At 41.5% G+C, this 19,415-nt stretch overlaps 1 protein-coding gene across 3 annotated transcripts in view; it reads right to left on the reverse strand.

Moving 5' to 3' along the window:
• nav3 (neuron navigator 3) overlaps positions 1-19,415 on the reverse strand; it is a 99,556-nt gene that overhangs the window by 27,593 nt on the left and 52,548 nt on the right. For all 3 annotated transcript variants that reach the window (XM_083906657.1, XM_083906658.1, XM_083906656.1), the window contains exons 9-13: positions 6,277-6,400; positions 4,931-5,240; positions 3,809-4,535; positions 2,287-2,712; positions 1,242-1,283 (exon numbers count right to left, since the gene is read on the reverse strand). In XM_083906657.1, the coding sequence (XP_083762783.1) occupies positions 1,242-1,283; positions 2,287-2,712; positions 3,809-4,535; positions 4,931-5,240; positions 6,277-6,400 (1,629 nt within the window). The remainder of the gene's footprint in view (positions 1-1,241; positions 1,284-2,286; positions 2,713-3,808; positions 4,536-4,930; positions 5,241-6,276; positions 6,401-19,415) is intronic.

Here is a 19,415-nt window from a genome sequence, read left to right on the forward strand (position 1 = left end):
AGTCTAAGCTCCATTTGGAAGGAATCTGAAGATCAGGCAGTTTGAGCAGACCATTAGAATGAGAGAAAAAAATAAGCTTCTTCAAATTAAACTGGTTTAGATACAGGAAAAGATCAGATGCTTTTATGCCCAATAAAGTATGAGTATCAAATGCCAGCACACCTCTCTCGATCAGTCATGTGCAACTGGTGAGTGAGAGGGGCTGATTCCTGCAGAGGTTTTACATTCAGCTCACCTGCCTCTGCTGCTGCCTGAGGAAATGTTATCAGGGGGTTTTAGGCTGTTTTACGGAGCTGAGGAGGAACCTCCCTGACACTGTCACTGCTTTTACTGCATTACTAGCAATGCTTGAGATGAGGGATGAGGATGCACACAGAGAAGCAGACAGGCAAACAGACAAGCATGCACCGGTGTGTGTGCTCATTTGAGGCAGCATTCACACTGCATTACAATTTACTTCCCCACTCTGAGACATTTTATTAAGATAAAACAATTGACAGAGAAATACTACAGGGTTTTTGAAAGATGTTTCAATTATGTCAAGAACAAAGCATATTTCTTTCTACAAAAATACATGCTGCAAAATCTGTCACTCTGCATAAGATAATGACAAGACTATTTAATGGATGAGTACAAACCTGTGCAAATAAAGCAGCCCAAACTGCTGCATTTATTAAGTGACTTCAAATAATGCTGGAGCAAGAACTGGATATTGAAAGATAACTATTTACCCATTGCTTTAACATATTAATGCATCCATTTATTTAACCAAATAATCATATGTGTACCTTTTTTGTGTGTTCCACCACTTAGCTATCTCCTGTTTAGCAATACAAAGCTGATTAGCTGAATAGGCTATTTTCAAACGGGGTCGTACCTGTTCCCCGGGTTCTATGTTCCCCGAACGGGGAGCATCTGACCTTTTTTTTTTACATAGGACCCTTTTTCCAAAAAAGGGTCCTATGTTCCCCAGTCACATACAAAGCGGGCAACATAGGACCCGGGGAACATAGATACAGTCCCTTTTCAAACTACAAATTAGGTCATTAGCTGTCATTTGTTTTTATCGGTCTAGTTAAGTATACTTCAGTTTTAAGTTAAGTTTTGTTAATTTGTAATTTACGACAATATGAACATAAACTCGCTAAAGCTTGTAATTTGCAAGTGCATGCAGGCTTATGTTATCAATGTGTGGAAGAACAACAGGTTACATTAGAGGTCTGACTGCACATGTGTTGTACCTCAGTCCTTTTTTGGGGAGTGTGTTTCTGTCAAGAGGCATGCTGTTAAAACACAGAGGATGAGCGGATTAGATGAACACCAGAAAACAGCTGCTTTTGTACGGCCTAGAAAAGTAAGCGTTGACCTCAGACATAATACATACACATACACTATGTAAATGGATGTGTTCCTACGGAAATAACATTAAAGACGCAAACTAACTCATCACTGTACAACAGACAAACAAATATAAACACAAGTGAATTTCAATTGTTTCATTTTTGAGACACTAAACTGATAAGGGAAAATAGACTTGTGCCTCGTTTACCGCATGTACAGTGTGTGGACAAAACAAAACAGTGTGTGGACAATTAGCGTTCTTCTTTTGGGAATGTGTGGCTGAAAGAATCTGAATTACTTCTCGAGAATAGCTGTAACACTGACAGCAAATGACATTTACGATGCTTCAGTTACGATTAAGATTACAAACTGGTCAACATGCTAGTACTTATTATGGATACTAGCTTATATTATAAAGGAAAGCCATTAATTTATTCTGGTACTTTGGAAAATCCAAATAAACTGTGTGATGGATGAATGATTTCCCTCAGTTTTCTTTATAGCTGTTATTATTCAGGTTTACTTTGCATGGTATGTTCATATAGAGCAGGGGTCACCAACCTTTTTGAGACAGAGAGCTACCTTAAGGGTAAAAAATAATATGGAGGGCTACCATATAATATTTTTTTGTTTGTTTACCATTTAAATGATTAATATTATGCATTCAACTGCATACACATTCATTCCAGTGCTTACTCCTAACGATTATCAGTTTTTATAAACAATATCAAACATATTTTACTGAGCGATCATACGGAGACATGCAAGTGAGGTGAAGTAAAGTGAGCCCGCGGGCACCGTATTGGCTGCCTGCGGGCTACCAGGTGCCCACGGGCACCACGTTGGTGACCCCTGATATAGAGGGTGAGGAGATGTGCTTTTTGTCTCTGTTCTCAAATGAAACAATGAATACGATTCAGCCCAATTGTATTTCCTGTTACTCACCCCTCAGACAGGGTGGACTTGACACTGCCGGTTCGTGTAATCTTTGGCCCTTGGTGGCCCAGTGGCAGATCAATAGACTCAGAGCTGGTGTGCAGACTGGTCATGCTTTGGCAGCTCAGTGTGTCCTTGCTGCCAGCTGATGAGCTACAGGCAGGCCAGGGCCGAGCATTGGATGGCAGGGAGAGGCCAGAGGCCGGACTGGAGGCCAGGGAGTCAGTGCACAAGTCTGGGGTTTTACCGTACAGTGGGCTGCTGCAACCACTCATGCCACTAGCGCTGCCCAGGCTCCCTGTGCCAGAGGAGGGTGAGTCCAGACTGGCCTGCCTTGCCAATGTGCCGTGGGGGCTGCCCAGAATTGAGGGGCACTTGCCAGAGTCGGGCGTACCTGGGGAGCTGGCCTTGCTGCTGGCTTTGGTGCCAAACAATCTGGGGGGTAGAGAGGTGGGTGCAGTCATTCAGAAATGCTCAAAGGACAAGTGGTGAGCATCTGCAAGATCCATACTGGATTACAATGCAATAAGGTTACTTCATAGGCCTCTTGTGGATCACTGTAGTAGAAAAATAAAACCTGTCTCTAAAATATTCCACATCTTTATTTTAACACCAATTTCAAATAGATAAAACACTAAGTGGACTTTCCAACACATTTGTCCCTTTTGCAGCAAACTCTAAGACCTGTAACTTCAAATAACCTTATCTTTTAGGCCACTCGACACTGTTCACCTCCTGCATTATGCTCTGACAGCTTATTATTCTGCTCCAGCCTGTCCCAGTCTGTCATCACAATCACACAAAATACATCGATGGCACTCTCTTTCTTTCTCTCTCTCTCGAAGGAAATAAAGGTTGAATACATGCAGATGAAACATGTTGGCTTGGAAAATGGGATGGATGAATGTTGACACGCCTGATGAACACATGCTTCTAATAAGTCAGAGATTGGTGTGCCCAGAAACTGCTGTCCCCTATCTGTCTGTTCAACACTGGTGAGCTGGATCAATGAGACCTAAATGAAAAGCAATCAGACCTTCATCTCCAGGGTAAAGATATGCTTCATAACTGCAGAGGCTTATCAAATATTCCAAAGATTAATGTTTAATGGCTGTGCAGCTGAATAAAACCTGTATTTTGTTAGGGAAAGTTTTATTCAGCAGTTTGATGCTACTGATGTATACACATAAACGCTCACTCAGTCAGGTCTGATAGTATTGCTTGACAGAGATAGTTGTCAGCTGGAGGACACAGCATATTATTAATGTTACATTGGTATTAATATATTAATAAAGATCGAAAGAAAAATAACACAAGGCAACAACAAAAATCCCCCAAAGCCACTCACTGCAGCTTTAAGCATCTTATATTTACAGTAAATATAAATATGTGTGCAACACATCTAAAATTGATCTAAAAAGACTTTTAACACTACTGATGAGATCGGAAATTTGGTGAAATGGTTACATAGAAACACATATGGTGAAGGACAGAGACAGAAATATAGCAGATGGTATACTTAGTGTCTGACCTGCGGAAAGTAGGTGAAGCGATATCAGGATACTTGGAACCTGGCTGCCTGAGGCCTGACTGGCCTGTCGAGGTGGACGTTGGACTGGACTTAGGGGATGTGGATAGTCCTGCTGTCGGGTCCTGGTCTGACACGGCTACTTTCTCCTTGTCTGTCTGATTTACTGTGATGGGACTGGAGCGGTCTGAGACCACTTTTCCATCTCTGCGTTTTGCGCCCGTTTGTGCCGCTGCCCCACCAGCTGATTTGCCACTAACATTTGAGTCGATGCTGCTGGAGCTGGAGCGATGCCCGCTGCGTCCGGCTGTTGCCCCACTGGAGGATTTGGCTGGTCTGGGCAGAGAGCGGTATTGGAGGGTCACTTTGGAGCCTCCGCAGCTGAGTAGAATGCCGTCATCCTGGGGCTGTGAGCCATCCAGACTGGTCTTCCGCACACCACCAATGCCTGTACCTTTGCCAAGGGCAGCGGAGGACTTGGGCGCCTTGCCCAGAGTGGCTGAGCCACTGGCGAGTGTTGCCCCACTGGAGGTGATTAGGGTGCCACTGGGACCTGGGATTTTCTTGTATCCAAATGAGCTTGTAGCAGGTGGGCGTGCAATGCCAGAGGGGGGTTTCTTGCCTTCATCCCCACTGCTCTTCCCTGCATCTGAGGGTGAGCGTTGAATGGCAGCTTGACTCTTGGAAGGAGCTTTGCCCTTCTCTGAGGCCTTAGCGTCATCAGTTTTGCCTGTCAATGTGCATAAACTCTTATTTGCATAAATACAAAAACAACATCCACAGCAGATTTTTTTTTGGCCTGGAACCATCGCAAAACAGGAAAAGCCAAATTAGTTCTGGCCAAAAGCCAGAGGTTTTATTTTATCACAGCTCAGCTTCATTGAAAAACAAATATTTATCTAAACAAAACAACACATTTTGCTGCATAGACTAACTAAATCTTGGACATGGAAAGAGCATTATATTAGTTGGACCATTTGTTTATCACTAATACTTGCAATAAATCTTGCAACAGCTTACACCATTGTGTAAATTATATTGAAATTAGATTATTATTTACTTACAAATATCTGTTGTGTTTGCAATACAACAATAAATATGAAAAAAAGAGCCAATCTCTCCTACCTGGAGTTTTGTGGGCAGTAGAAGTAGCCTTAGTCCTGGGTGGTGTGATGCCCACCTGGGCTGTCATGCCCCTCCTCCATGAGCCTGTCTGGGACATCTGGGCCAGTGCAGCAGCCTTCTGACCTGCATCCTCATACTGACCCTGGGTTTGGGAGGAAGAGGAGGATGACGAAGTCTTCCAGCGGGAGGAGCCACTGCTGGGGTCCATGCTTGAATCTAGCTCCTCCTCTACTTTCTTCAGGTCCTCAGCTCCGGCCCAACTGCTGCTCACCTCCTGCTCTGCATGCTTGGACCTGCTTCCTCTCTGCGACTGAGTGGTGGTCAAAGAGACGCATGTTAAGACTTTAAGAGAGGATGCTTCAGTAAAAAGTAACTTTTGCAGTGTCATTTCACACAGGTACAGTGTAATTTAACACAGTACCTGCTAGTAACAATGTCAGAACTATTGACAGTCAACACAATGAAATATTATAGCTCCCCGGACTAATGGAGCAGCAGTGTTTGTATGTGTGTGTGTGTGTGTGTGTGTGTGTGTGTGTGTGTGTGTGATGATAACCCATGTTCATATTTCACAACAGTGACAACTCTAGCCTACCTTGACAGATGGCCAGTCTCCCTAGCAACACCAGAGTCTCTAAAGAGCACAGTCTGTTGAGCATTTCATGATGGGCCAATAATACTTGGCAGAAACGACGCCTATGAGGAGAACTGAACAATGGCCTTCAGACCGCAAATAATTCCCTCTCCTGTGATTTAAAATCTCAAATAGACATTGGCCTTGCTTTCATGCCAAACTTTTTTAATGACCGATTAGAATAAAATCAGGAATCAGGAACTTATTTTGGAAAATGAATACTTTGCATCATTTAGAAGTATTTTCTATGAATGTGTGTCCACTTTTGTTCTTTAACATTGCTCTTTCAAAGGGTAGAAAAAGATTATCAAACTAAATAGCACATTTTATTATAACCATTTCTGATGCAGCTTTACCTTCTGCAACAAAAGACATTAAAGTGTGTGGTTATGACAAGTAAATTGAACCCAATTGGTGAAAATTATGTTTGAACTGGCCTTAACCATACCCACCCAATGGTGATATCATGGTGTACAATACACTGCAGCATGTTGAGAGGCTAAAACACTAAAGGAAAAAAATAATTTGTTCACACCAGATAATAAGTTTCCACCAGCTTGGACATCACTAAAAAAGTCAGGAGATCAACAAAGTCAGTCAGAGACTGAGATGTCATCCACAAACCTACTAAACTAAAAATACTAACAGACTCCATCAGATTCCATAGAGTTGAGGAGTTGAACTTGCACTCACGTTCTGCTTGTTTCCTCACCTGTGCTCCCTTGCTTTTGCGTGATGAGGTAACGGCAGTGTAGGCAGGTGTGTTCAGATCATCCGTGCTGATGTTGTCCAACGTGTCACTCAGACCACTGCTAACCGAGCTGCTGTCATCCCAACTATAAAGAGAAAGAAGCAGAGGACAGGGATAAATGAGTGGATAGTGAGGTACATATTCATATTCGTTTATGCTACATCAGTAGCAGGGAGATGATGACAGTAGTGAATCTACCACCATCTTTTACTGTGGCAAAACCTTTTCTTCAAAATATCAATGAATATCAATGAAGGAGCTCAGACAAAAGTAAAATACTAATACTTTTCTCATTGTCTAATCAATGGCTCTGCTAGTCGAATTGTAGATCATTTTTAATTGCCCAATTTGTCTCCTCTTTCTTGGGACCCACTGACTTCTGGGTATTTGAATTATTTTTGAGGGGGGAAAAATGGTATTGGCTCATTAATCGTTAAGCTTCTCATTAACTCTGAGAGACTGGAGAAATAAAAGGATCTTCATTAGCACAATCATTATTTTGCCGTTATTGAAGGCGGACAGACGCTATGAGCTCCTTAAATGACCGGCATGCGGATCAGACGCTGATCATTTCCACACACTCTGTTTAATTATAACGGAATTACAGCTCTGAAAGCTCATATTTTGCGATGGGACACAATAAACCACCTTCGATCAATATACACCAACTCTTTTTGGATTGCCGTTCTCTCAATTCGCACAAGACATCCAAACAAGAGGTAAAAAAAAAGAAACGGACCCAGACAAACACCTGCACAGATGATCGTCAATACCCTCAACATGACTCACACAGGCCCACAAGTTCATCTGATCCTCATCAAAGCAGCAAGTAACGGTTTTTAGCAAAGAAGCAGTCAGTTATTGCAACATCACATTAAAAATGATTTTCACTGACTGATGTCAAACACACATTTTTTTTGTTCCAAATTAAAATAAAAAAAAAAACTCCCAGAAGCTAATTACATTTTTTCAACAAGCAATTTCAGGCCCACCATCTATAATTCATGGGAGACAAGATTGTAACCTGAAGGCAGACTGAAAATGAGAGAATAATTACTCAATTTTGGAAAGGCTCACAAGGAGGAAGTGAGCAGGCGAGCAGCAGATGTGTGGAAGAATACAGTATCTGTCAGGGGAAGATGGTGGCGTTATCTGTTATAGCGGAGGAGCTGCCAAGCTTAAAACAAGCGTACCTTTCCTTTAGCTGTATTAGGGTACTGTGTATGATGTATGACAGAAATGTTTGGGTGATGTAAACGCAAAGGACTGTGGTACATGCAAAATTGATAGATGGTCTATATTCAACTGACTGATGTGGCGCAGGGGAGACAACCTGTAACCCAGTTGTCCAGTGGTGCAGTGCAGAATTGATTTGATCTACAGAATGTGCATCATTAACCTTCAAAGCAAAAATCTGACCAAGTCCATGACTCAATATAATTGCATGAAATGACAAAAACTCTGCTTGTGTTTAGTACGTCGCATATGAAATGTTTGGAGAGAACAAAACCTTTCATTTTTGTATGTTAATGTGTGCAAACATGGTTAAAGGAGTCATATTATACCCTATTTTTACAAGTTAACCTAGTTCCCTGGTGTGCTAATGAACATGTCTGTGACATGCTTAGGATAAAATACCATAAGGATGGAGCAGTTCAATCACCCTGCCAAAACAGCCCTGTTCAGAACGCTCTGTTTAGTAGTATCTCTTTAGGTCCACCAAAATAAAATAAAATAAAAAGTAAAACGAACTTAAGGGAAAGGAAATGACATCAGCCACAGAGGCTATTGTGAGATAAGAGCAGTTAGCATTTGGAAAAGTGATCATTTGCAGGCTCTAGCAGGCACATTGCCGTCATATATAACATGTACACTGAACAGATAAATCCTCTGAGGCTGGAAGTTTGTGTAGAACTCTGTGCTGCACTGTGGAGCCAGGAATAGAACTTTTCGCGGACTTCAGGTTTTCGGATACCGTTGCCCAGCACTCTCACGTGTTTTACGGACAAAGCGGAGCTCCGCGAGACAACAATTCCAGGAATTTAGCGCATTGTGACGTCCCAGTGAGCGTGGAAGTCAACATTGCATGTTTTATGTCCTGTACTTAGACTGAGGAGGACCACAAAAACATGATCTGTCAATTTCAGATTTCATTTTCCTGCTTCTCAAAGTCACTATCAGAGATGGTTGTTTAATGCACCGAGGATCTTGTTTTTTACAAAGAAATACATCTTCAGTATCCTCACTGCCGGTCTCTGCTTTTGAGCCGTGTTTTACAGCTTTAGCATAGTGCTTGAAAATAAAAGAGTCTGCTGCTGCTGTGCAGTCAGTGAAGCTCTGATATCAAACAAGTCTTTAATTGAGTGTGATTCCTCACACACCAGGCTTTTGCAAACAAAGCCTGTGGAAATCAGCGGCTTTAAAACAAATCTTCCTTTAATCACTTTTTCCTCATCTTTACTAGAGTCTTGTCTTTACTGATTCCATGGCTTTGTTTTTAGAGTGAGGGCATCTTCATTTCACAGCACCCAACTGCTCCAGACTTTTTCCCAATACGACAAGCGCTTCAGTGTTAAATCACAGTTGGTGCCGGACAGGGACTTTGTTGGTGACAGCAGTTCACCTTGGCCATCTGATCAAGAGTTACGCTTCTGAAATGACAGGAGCGTTGAAGTGCACTTCAGTCTACTGACTTCTCCTAAACAGATTTTGAGAGAAACTTTTTTTAGAGTTTAAGGTCAGGCTCGGGTGGTCCTTACTGGGTGGTCTGACTGCTCTTAACGACCATTCAAGCTTCTTAGAAAATAAGAAAGCGATCACTGTACTCCTATCATGTTATCAAGAAAATTCAATCCAGTGCTGTGGATTTAATCAAATAGCACAAAAAAACCCCACTAATGATGAAACAAGTGTGTAAGAATTGACACACAGTGCATCATCATAGCACACAAAGCGGAAGCAGATATAGCTGTGAGGAAAATCATCAATTTAAAATTCTTATCTAGCCATGAGAATAATCAAGTGTAGTTAGCTTAAGCGCCAACATATCTCTCACTGCTCCAGGGCGGTCTTTCTAATACAACACTGAAAGTCTTCTTTATGGAGAATTAATCTCAACTGTGGTTAATGTGATTAAACAATTTTCGTGGGTAATTTGTGCCTAATTAACACGACGACTCACAGCGAACATCTTTTTGAGTCATAATAACAGAATTTAAGATGCCCTTTAGCTTTTGTCGTCACATAAAATGCATTCATTTAAGGAAACTCTTTAGCTATTTAACAAACGGGGATATTTATATTCAACACTTTGAAAGAAAAATAACTCACAGGTTACTTTTACAGAGTATTCCTGGAAATGAAATGATAATACCAAAGTGATAGTTAAAGCACTAAAGAGGGAAAAATAGATGTGGATTGTGTGTGCACTGTTTTATTAACACCACTAGGAACCATAGAAACCACTAGGATTCTACTGAGGAAGGCACTTAAAGGACATAGTTAAGTGCTGCTGATATTTGCTTTGTTTACACAGGTCACTAACTTTTATCAAGACAGAGACATCCTGTAACATTTGGAAAAAGCAAGTGAGGCGGTAATTATGCATCACACCAATGTGTCACCATACTAAAGCCCAATTTATACTCGTAAAGTGCTCTGCGTCGACGCAGAGCCTGTCGCAGAGCCTCTGCGTCGTCTCTGACTGCACGAAATATTGTGTCCATCACTCCGTCAAGGGACAACGGAGATGGCAAGAGCTGCGATTGGTCCTCAGGACAGGCCGAGTGAAGCTGCTCTGTGCCGGCCACAGTGCGCACTGAGCGTCCACAGAGGCGGAGCTTATCACCGCCGACAACGCCACTGCCAAACTATAATACGTCATATCTTAATGCACAAACCACATGTTTAAACTCTAAATGGTCAATTTCTCGCCTCAAATTATCTTAAACCTGCGTTCCGTGACACAGAAAAGTGAGAAACGGCCACTGTTTCAACAACAACAGTCTCTCTCGGACGCCATTGCTCACTGTAGCCAAAAGCATAACAACCTTGCGCATCGACCCCTACTGATCGGGCGGGAAATTGCAGCCTGTATCCATCCACGACGCAGAAGTATGAAGGCTTGAGGTGTCTCCGTGGTTACGCAGTCGGATAACTCATTACCCAGTCAGAGAAGTATAATGTGGCCTTAACTGGGTCATAAGGACAATGCAGATATGCTAGAATATAACAGGCATTGTATACCCTTGTTACGTGCCAAGGTGCTGAGTGAGGCATCCTGTTTCTTGGTGTGCTTTGTGGGTCCGCCCATGTCTGCTTTTTCAACAGGTGCCTCAACTCAGCAATCAAGTGGAAGGCCATAAAGCTGAGGAAAATGTGGGATGTCACTCTCTCTCTCGACCCATGGTGTCACCCTGTGAGCCACTGAGCGTGTGTGTGTTCTCTGTGCATATTGGAAAGCTGTGTGTTGCTGTCTCAGCGTGTTTTAACCATTCAACTTGGTACGTGAGATACTTTCTCCAGTGAGAAAGGGTGATCATTTTACTTTAGTGGTTTATGTCTGGTTGTTCTTTAAGTTAACAGCATTTTTCTCTGTCTTGTAGGCCCAACAGCTACTTTTGGAGCTGTTTATTTTGTTTATTGTAAATAAATTGTTTATATGCGATTACGTTTTCGTTTCGTCTCAGCTTGTCTCCTTTTAAAATATCCCGATCTCTTATTTTGTACCTTGTTACCCCTTCCTCGTATCCCATAGACTTAACGGGGACGTAACAACCCTGATAAATGAACACCAAAGACAAGATATAGCTGAGGCATGTGACACTGATTTTACTTTCTTTCAAGGCAAGAGGATTAGTAAAAGATGTTGATCATTCTTATAACTAGCATTACAATATGGAGCACAATTAACCATATCTCAAACCAGAGCAGTGGACATAATTGTTTGATACTTCAGCACAGACTGAGGTACACTGCAAAAAATGCCTCTATATATAACCACTATTAGGAAAGAAAAAAAAAATACCTTGAAACAAGTCAAATTATCTTAATTATCTTCAGCCTTCATAAGTAAATAAGTCTAGTAAATAATTAAGTTCATTTTTTGCAGTGTAGAAGTTAACTCATCAATATTGATCAAAACCCCCTATACGTTTTGTGGATATAGGACAGGGCAGACCTTCAGTGCCTCAGCCAATCCTGTGGCGCTGCTTAGTGAACAGTAATAAATGACTCTGGAGACAGAGATAGATAATAGATGAGACTGGGGCGGCTGGAGAAGACATGAGCATACATGAGCTCTGGACTTTCCTGGGACAAATGCTGACAAAATACAAAGCCTGATGCTGACCGTAGACACACGTCATTCCATCAATCTATTCCCCCACTAGTGCTAGTAATTAAATGACATATAGATTTACGTTGAATGCTCTAACAGAGCTGTGGATGAACAGGCTCCTCCCCCTCCGATATGGAGGCCACCATTTAAAAAAAGGCACAGGCAAACTTGATAACCCCACAGTGAGGGCGGGTGAGTTGATGTTTTGTGTCATAACGTCTTAAATTAACAATGTAGAGAGCAGAATTCTTGAGAGGAGGCTGATGTGGAAGCTTCCCTCTCTCTCTGCTTTTGAAATGAAGCGGTGCAATGGGCAGCAAGTCAAATCCTCCAAGAAAATCACCAGTTTGGATACTGATTTTAGCAGGTTGTGTACGTCTGGCTTCTTGGACACTCTAAATCAGGGGTTCTCAAAGTTTTGATACCTGAGGGCCAATTTAGGAACCCAACATTGGACTGAGGGCCGCCAAAGAAAAAACAAAGGAAAAAAAACCCAGAAAAAAATCCCATTTGTAATAATTTTAATGACCAGATTGCAGTTCTACAGTTTAGCTTTAAGTTATATAAGCGTTAATATAATGTAATTTAAGCATTAATGTAATTTAAGCTTTAATATAATAACGCTTTATAATTTACTGGGTAATTACCCAGTATTTTGGCCATTGTTCTTACCTTCTAATTACAGGTTAATACCAAGTAACACATTTGTGTTACCATATATTTACTGGGTAAATAGCTAGTAATTGGGGGCTGTAGCTACCTGCTTATTACCAGCTTATAACCCAATAATACACAAAAATTCACCATATAGAAACCAGGTAAATACCCAGTATTTTTGTTTACACTTATTGGTCTGTATCCAGTAATGTCCAATAAACATTTAACAAGCTTAGTACCTCCTGGATTAAAACTATCAAGTGTAATTCATTGGCCCCTGGGCCGCACTTTGAGAACCAATGCTCTAAATCGACCATCGGTGTGACTGTGAGAGTGAATGGTTTTTCGTCCCTGTATGTTTGCCCTGTGATGGACTGGTGACCTGTCCAGGGTGTGCCCCGCCTTTCGCCATATGTCAGCTGGGATGGGCTCCAGCTCCCCTTGCAAACCACCAAGTGCAGAATAAAGGAGTAGAAAATGGATGGATGACACTACAAGGATATTTCCCCCTGAAATGCTCTCCATATTGTGTCGGATGTATTGAGAAGTATGAGAAGAAAGACCTGGTGACCTGTTCATAAGTCCCTGGACCTCAAGTATGCAATTTTAAAACACAGACTCTTCTGTCATGTCAAGGGCTGCTAAGGTGCCATTAGGAAGGCAGGTGAGAAGATGTCACCACCACAAGAGTAACAAGTGATTATTTTGTGACTGATTTTACTTGAGATTTTATTGTTGCTCTGTAGAAAATCCCTGAACATAGCTGCTCCCATACTGTGAATGCTTTGTTGAGGTGGCACTCAACCATGCAAACATGATCTCATTCAATATTCAAGACACTGGGTCTTGTCCCTTCAACTGACTTAAGAAGAAAATGCTAGAAGCAATATTAAAAAACAAAAAACAAAAAATTCAGCAGTGATTAGACTAAATCAAAGACATAGAGGACTGAAAAGTGTTTGATTGTTTTAAAGTATAGGCACTTAAAGATGAGAAGATGCAAACACCTGACCCTCTTATATAACAAAAGTGATGAACAAAATGATCTGTTCAGATATCTGGAATAATTGTATAATTGTAAAATAGATTTAAATCATGTGGACAATGTGGAAGACAAGACACATGGGAATGAAAACAGTCAGGACAGACGAGTTGTTTTTCATTTGACAGCAATGAAAAGAAGACAAAAAACTCCCTGTGAGTGAAGTCTCATTTTGTCATTCTCTGATGGTCTAATTAGCATTTTTATGAAAATAGACCACTCATTGGCGAGTCTGCTGCTGCTGTTTGACTGAAGGTAAATGAGGCTGGTGAACGTGTAGCCTGAGGATGTTTACATGAATATTAAACATATTAAAATATATTATTATCATATTAACTCTGAACTAAAAACACACTCACAGGACAGATGAAACTCATCCAACTTAACTACATATGTGACATAAGGATTGTAACTTCAGGAGCAATAATTAACAACTGTCCACAGTAAGTTCAAGATCTCAGGGAAATGCAACAACCGACCCTTCCAAATGACAAACTGGGTGTTTCTGTACAGTCTCACTCTCCCATACATACATAACATACACAACAGGGCTCTGTAATGTCAATGGAACAACCATTCTCATTTATTAAAAAGTACAAAAACCACAGTTAATGCACACAAAAGACTTTACGATACCTCTCTCATCATCTGCCAAAGCTACTAGAGCACAAAGAGCTGCTTTGACAGCAAATTACACCGTGTGACTCGACACAAACGCAAGACACAAAGATGTTGGTTCAAGCATTGTTGTTAACTCACCTGTAATGGGTTGTATGCTGCCTGTCATCTTACCACAGAAGTGATTTGTTAGTTCCCCTACTGCAGCCACAACAACTGGAGGCAAAACCACAGGAGGCAGAGAAGCTGTGAAACGAGTCCGAGTCCAACGAGGAAATGGAAAACGAGACAGAAGAGAAGAAAGGACTACTTCACTCCTTCCACTTTCACCCCTTACTGCTGCTGCCGGCTCTCCCTCCCTTCTCCTCATCTCCTCATCTCCTCGCCCCCTCCTCACCAGGATGGGCCTGTCAGAGCTGAGGGAGGCAATCAGACCTGCCTTCAGCGCTGGGTTATGGAGGGTTAATTAAAGGGGGATGACAATGCACAATCAAACGAGTGCTTTGCTGGATGAGAGCCTGCAGTCCCTCGTCTTTGTTAAAATACCTCTGACAGGAAGTGATTTCATGCATAATATGTAAGATGCCTCAGAAAAGTCTCAGCATATAGCCTCACATTGGGATATTATTCATGACTCTACTCTCAAATACTGAAGGACCCTAATGATGGCAGATAAGAACGGTAATTCATCTTTATTTATCCAGGAAAGGTTACTTATTCGGTAATTTCAAAGTCTGACGGAGGTATCACAAGTCTTTTGTCACCATTTGGACATTAAATGCCACTTGCCTCCTACTAAATCCTTGTGCCAGGATCTGTAGCCAAACAAACTTATATAATTAGAATCACTGCTGCGTTGTGTGGTAGAGTGATAAAGAGAAGCAAATCAGGCGGCTGCCCACACATAAATAATTATCTGTTTGAGGCGTCATCTCACAAAGAGAAAGACATTTTGAAATCGAATTCAGCTCAACGACAATCTCTGTTAAAAAGAGGAAAAGTGACCTTGGAAGGACAGAATAGACAATGTTTCTGCTGTCAGGCGGTGGTGCTGCTTTGTTACGCTATTGAAGACAACTGGGCTCTCTACTGTAATGTATGGGAAGATGATGACACATCTTTAGTCGCTCAGAAGCAAGGGGTTTCAAGCTAATACATCCCTTTGGGGGTTTGGTCAAATGTGCAAACAAATGCTGAAAAAATGCTCCCAACCCACTGCTACACAAATCATCAAACTCCTCATTTGGATTAGGACTTGGTGGTTGGACTCCAGAGTCCTCAGAAATAAGAGCAACGGACAGAAAAAACAGATCTCTCGAATTATTACCAGAATAGCAAACTGAATGGTTTGAGACAAACTGAATGGTTTGAGGAAGTGTGCAATTCCTCCTATTGCACAATAGGAGGAATTCATGAATACAAGCAGTACTGTTTTCCCACACGTTGGAAGCAATTCATGTCTTACATCCTTGCATTTAAACATATAATGGTAACGATTCTGATGGTATTTCATGTGGTAATGCTCTATCATGTCCTGAAATGTTTATTACTATTGTTGAATATATTATATCATAAATCAAATCACAATATCAGTTAGATCCCAAAACTGATCAACCATGTCGGGACCAGACGCTCAACAACCTGGTGAGGTTGAGGTGAGGTTAGGGTTGGAAGGGATAAGTGAGGCATCAGAGGATACATTGGCCGTCTGCTTCAGCTGTGGCAGATAACTTGGCAAACCCTTGTCCCTCCCAAACCTTGCATCCTCAGCTGTTCTGGCACAGATGACCCTTTATCTCTTTGGTGTTATGTTATTACAAGTTGACAGACAGAGGTGGCATATAACAGACTCCACCTCAGCTCAGCTCAGAATCAAACCACCAGTGACCTTGGTGTGTGTCCAGAATCAATGATGAGTAACAGACACAACCAGCTGTGCGTCTGCAAGAAAGAGACACAGCTTTTCCACAATTGACTGTATAATTAGTCTTAATTGTATGTCAATCGGGCCACACGGTTGGCGTAGTGGTTAACACTCTTGTCTTTGCAGCAAGAAGACATGGGATCGAGCCCTGGTTGGAACAAGAACCTTTGCTCCCCGTTCTGCATGTGCTCACGTGTGTGTGTAGGTTTTCTCCGGGTTCTCCGGCTTCCTCCCACATACCAGAAACATATAGATTTGGGAATTGGGTAAATTGGTCACTCAAAATCAGGGGTTCTCAAAGTTTTGATACCTGAGGGCCAATTTAGGAATCCAACGTTGGACTGAGGGCCGCCAAAGGAAAAAAAAGAGGAAAAAAAAAGCATTTTGAGAACCAATGCTCTAAATTGACCATTGGTGTGAGAGTGTGAGTGAACGGTTGTGTATCTCTATATGTGGCCCTACGATGGACTGGTGAACTGTCCAGAGTGTACCCCTCCTATCGCCCTATGTCAGCTGACTCTTGTGACCCTCTGGTGGAGGATAAAGCGGTAGATGATGGATAGATGGATGGATGTTAATCTTGACACTTGAAACATGACGACGAAATACAATACACTACAAAACAAGTAATGAGGGAATCTGCTGCTTCTCGCATCGCAACTATAACCCTAACCACTGTTTTACACAAAGGGTTTGCCTTTAAAAAAATCATAATCATCAATAAATGTTCTAAATATGCATCCGATCTTGTCTAAAGGTCAGAGTGCGTATGAGTCTGTGCATTCATTGGTAAACCGGTAAACATATTAGACAGATATAGACACTCAAACTGTGACTAAATGGTTGAGTGGTCTCCATCCAAAACTCATGCGTGCAGTGTGAATGCAAGGAAGCAATACATTTCATGATGCAGACGCGCCACAAATGCGTCCAGTGATAAAGTGTCTGGATATATGATAGATAGAACTTCAGAAATGTTGGACTTTTGTAACTTTATGACAACAGGATCTCAGTTTGGCCTGAATAAGAACATTTAACCTAGATGTTTTATCTTAAAGTCTATCCTCATCAGCACTATACAGGCAATCCTGACTTATACTATCATGAGTACTTTGAGTAAAACTTCCATAAAACTTTCCGGTTAACAGCAGTTACAGGTGATAATTTGATTTCAAGTTAATTTCTTTGTAAATTCAGCATGACCTATTGACAAGTGTAACAAAGAATTTGGCTTTAACTTGAAGAAACACACAGACAATTCAATCTACTAAATGGATCCTCAGTCCAAGTAAACCCTCACGGGCACAATCATAAGTAACCTGCAGGTTCCCCTCGGTTAACACTCGGTCTTTTAACCAGACAAACTTTGAATCGATTAAAAGTTTTAAATCACCAGAGCGTTAAGACTCGAGATATATTAGCATCATTGTTATGGAGATAACTGCTCTCATTCTTATAAAGCACTACATCACTTCTTTGTTTAGATCAATGGGCCACTTTCCTATTCTCTCCTACCACTTTCCTCACATTGCTAGTAGTATAAAGACACACTTCTTTTAATATTATATAATAAAAAATGGTAAGCGTTATACTCCTGGTACACAATACAAGGCATCATGACTTAAGTTTCATGAAAAGCTTATAACGTCATCTTCAGGATGAGTCAACAACTCTTTCCCCTAAATGTGATGATGATGAATTAATGAGCGGTAACATGCGTTCTTCATGTATGACCTGATTAACTTATACATGACGCCATAGGAAGGGATGCAAATGAATGATTGTTAATGTCTTATGTCACCTTTAAGGTGAGTCACCACAATGGCATCGCTGTTTCCAATAAATCACAGCAGCTCTGGTGTACAGATAACTTAACACACAAGGACGGATGGAGGGATTAAGTCTGAGACGACAAACCAGTAAGTTCACAACTTGTCCCTCAGCTAGATGTGTGTAAGAATGTGGGCAAAAACGGGTCTTTTAGGTTTCGTTTTCTGACGTAACTGGCAACCCGTGGTTGCTCGGTAGCTGAGACTCTACTGACTGCAATGATTGGTAGATGGCGGTAGCTGGCGCCACATGTCAAAACACGATTTCAAAACATTAACATGATTTGTGGTCTGCAAAATATTTTTTTTAATGCAAATATTTTGGCTGTACTGTTGTTGTTGGTGAGTTCAATTTGTAATATGAACATTATTCCTGAGTCTCTGTGACATATTAGGAGGGTTTTATGGCCAGTTGCTTTAGATTTATTACATAATGCACCTTAAACTCTTTTTCACCATTTCATCAATTTGTATCAATTTGAATTGGCAATTCACTTTGTAAAGTTGTTTGACATAACATAGAATGAATGGATGGAAATTAGTGTATAGTGGTATGGCCCACAATGTGACTTATACATTATTTTAAAGGGAATTGTGTAAGCACAGGGGATGATGTCATTGAGGTGCAATTAAAAAAAAACAGAAAGAGAGGGACAAGCAAACTAAACAATTTAGACATTTTTTGTGAAACTCGCACAGCACTATACTATTTGAGATGCATGGTGAGAGATAGTGCCCAAAACAGACACGAGCTACACAGAAACTTGAAGAAAATGACTGATTTTGTTGCTGTTTGTTAAAAACTATCTCCTTTAAAGTCTCCTCACTGCACACAGCGGTGCTGACGAGGCCAAGCAACTTCCCGACAACTGTCACAGCACTTCAGAGGGACAGTGGGGGCTCTGCTGCGAGGAATCGCACGCACGCACACACGCACGCACACACACACGCACACACACACGCACACACACACACACCCACACACACACACACACACACACACACACACACACACACACACCCACACACACCCACACACACCCACACACACACACACACACACACACACACACACACACACACACACACACACACACACACACACACACACACACACACACACACACACACACACACACACACACAGACACATGGACAAGCACACAAACAATGCATGTCAAGTACGGTCAACACATCCAAAAACACAAACTTGTCTCTAATCTCCCAAAGCTTCAAAAAAATGCAGAGCTAGCTGCCACAGAAAGAGAGAGAGAGAGGGGGAGGAAGCAAGATGCTAAAAGCGAGGCCCTGTTACTTATTCATGTCTCGGCTGAGAACGGGGAGCCTGTGTCAAAACATTCTCCTTAGTTGTCTTTTCTTGAAAGTAAAGCCATGAGTATGAACTCATCTATGTTGCATGACACTCAGGAGGTTATTTTTAGAGAGAGGCTTTTAGCCAGGGCTGAATTCCCCATTGTTTTCTAACAGAATCGGAGCTTTTCCAATTCAGCTGCTCTAAAACAGATGGTTAGTTAAAGCAAAACGAAAAACACCTCTTCACACAGGTTCTTGCCGAGAAGGTCTTTGCACATAAACGTCGATGTGAGAAACAGCACAAAAGTGTAATACGATGAATTTGATGCACCCTTTCTAGTCACACCACGCTTGATGCAATTAAAAATATAAAGAAGC

This window comes from Microchirus variegatus, assembly GCF_963457635.1.
Source record: "Microchirus variegatus genome assembly, chromosome: 20".
Taxonomy (NCBI): Eukaryota; Metazoa; Chordata; class Actinopteri; order Pleuronectiformes; family Soleidae; genus Microchirus; species Microchirus variegatus.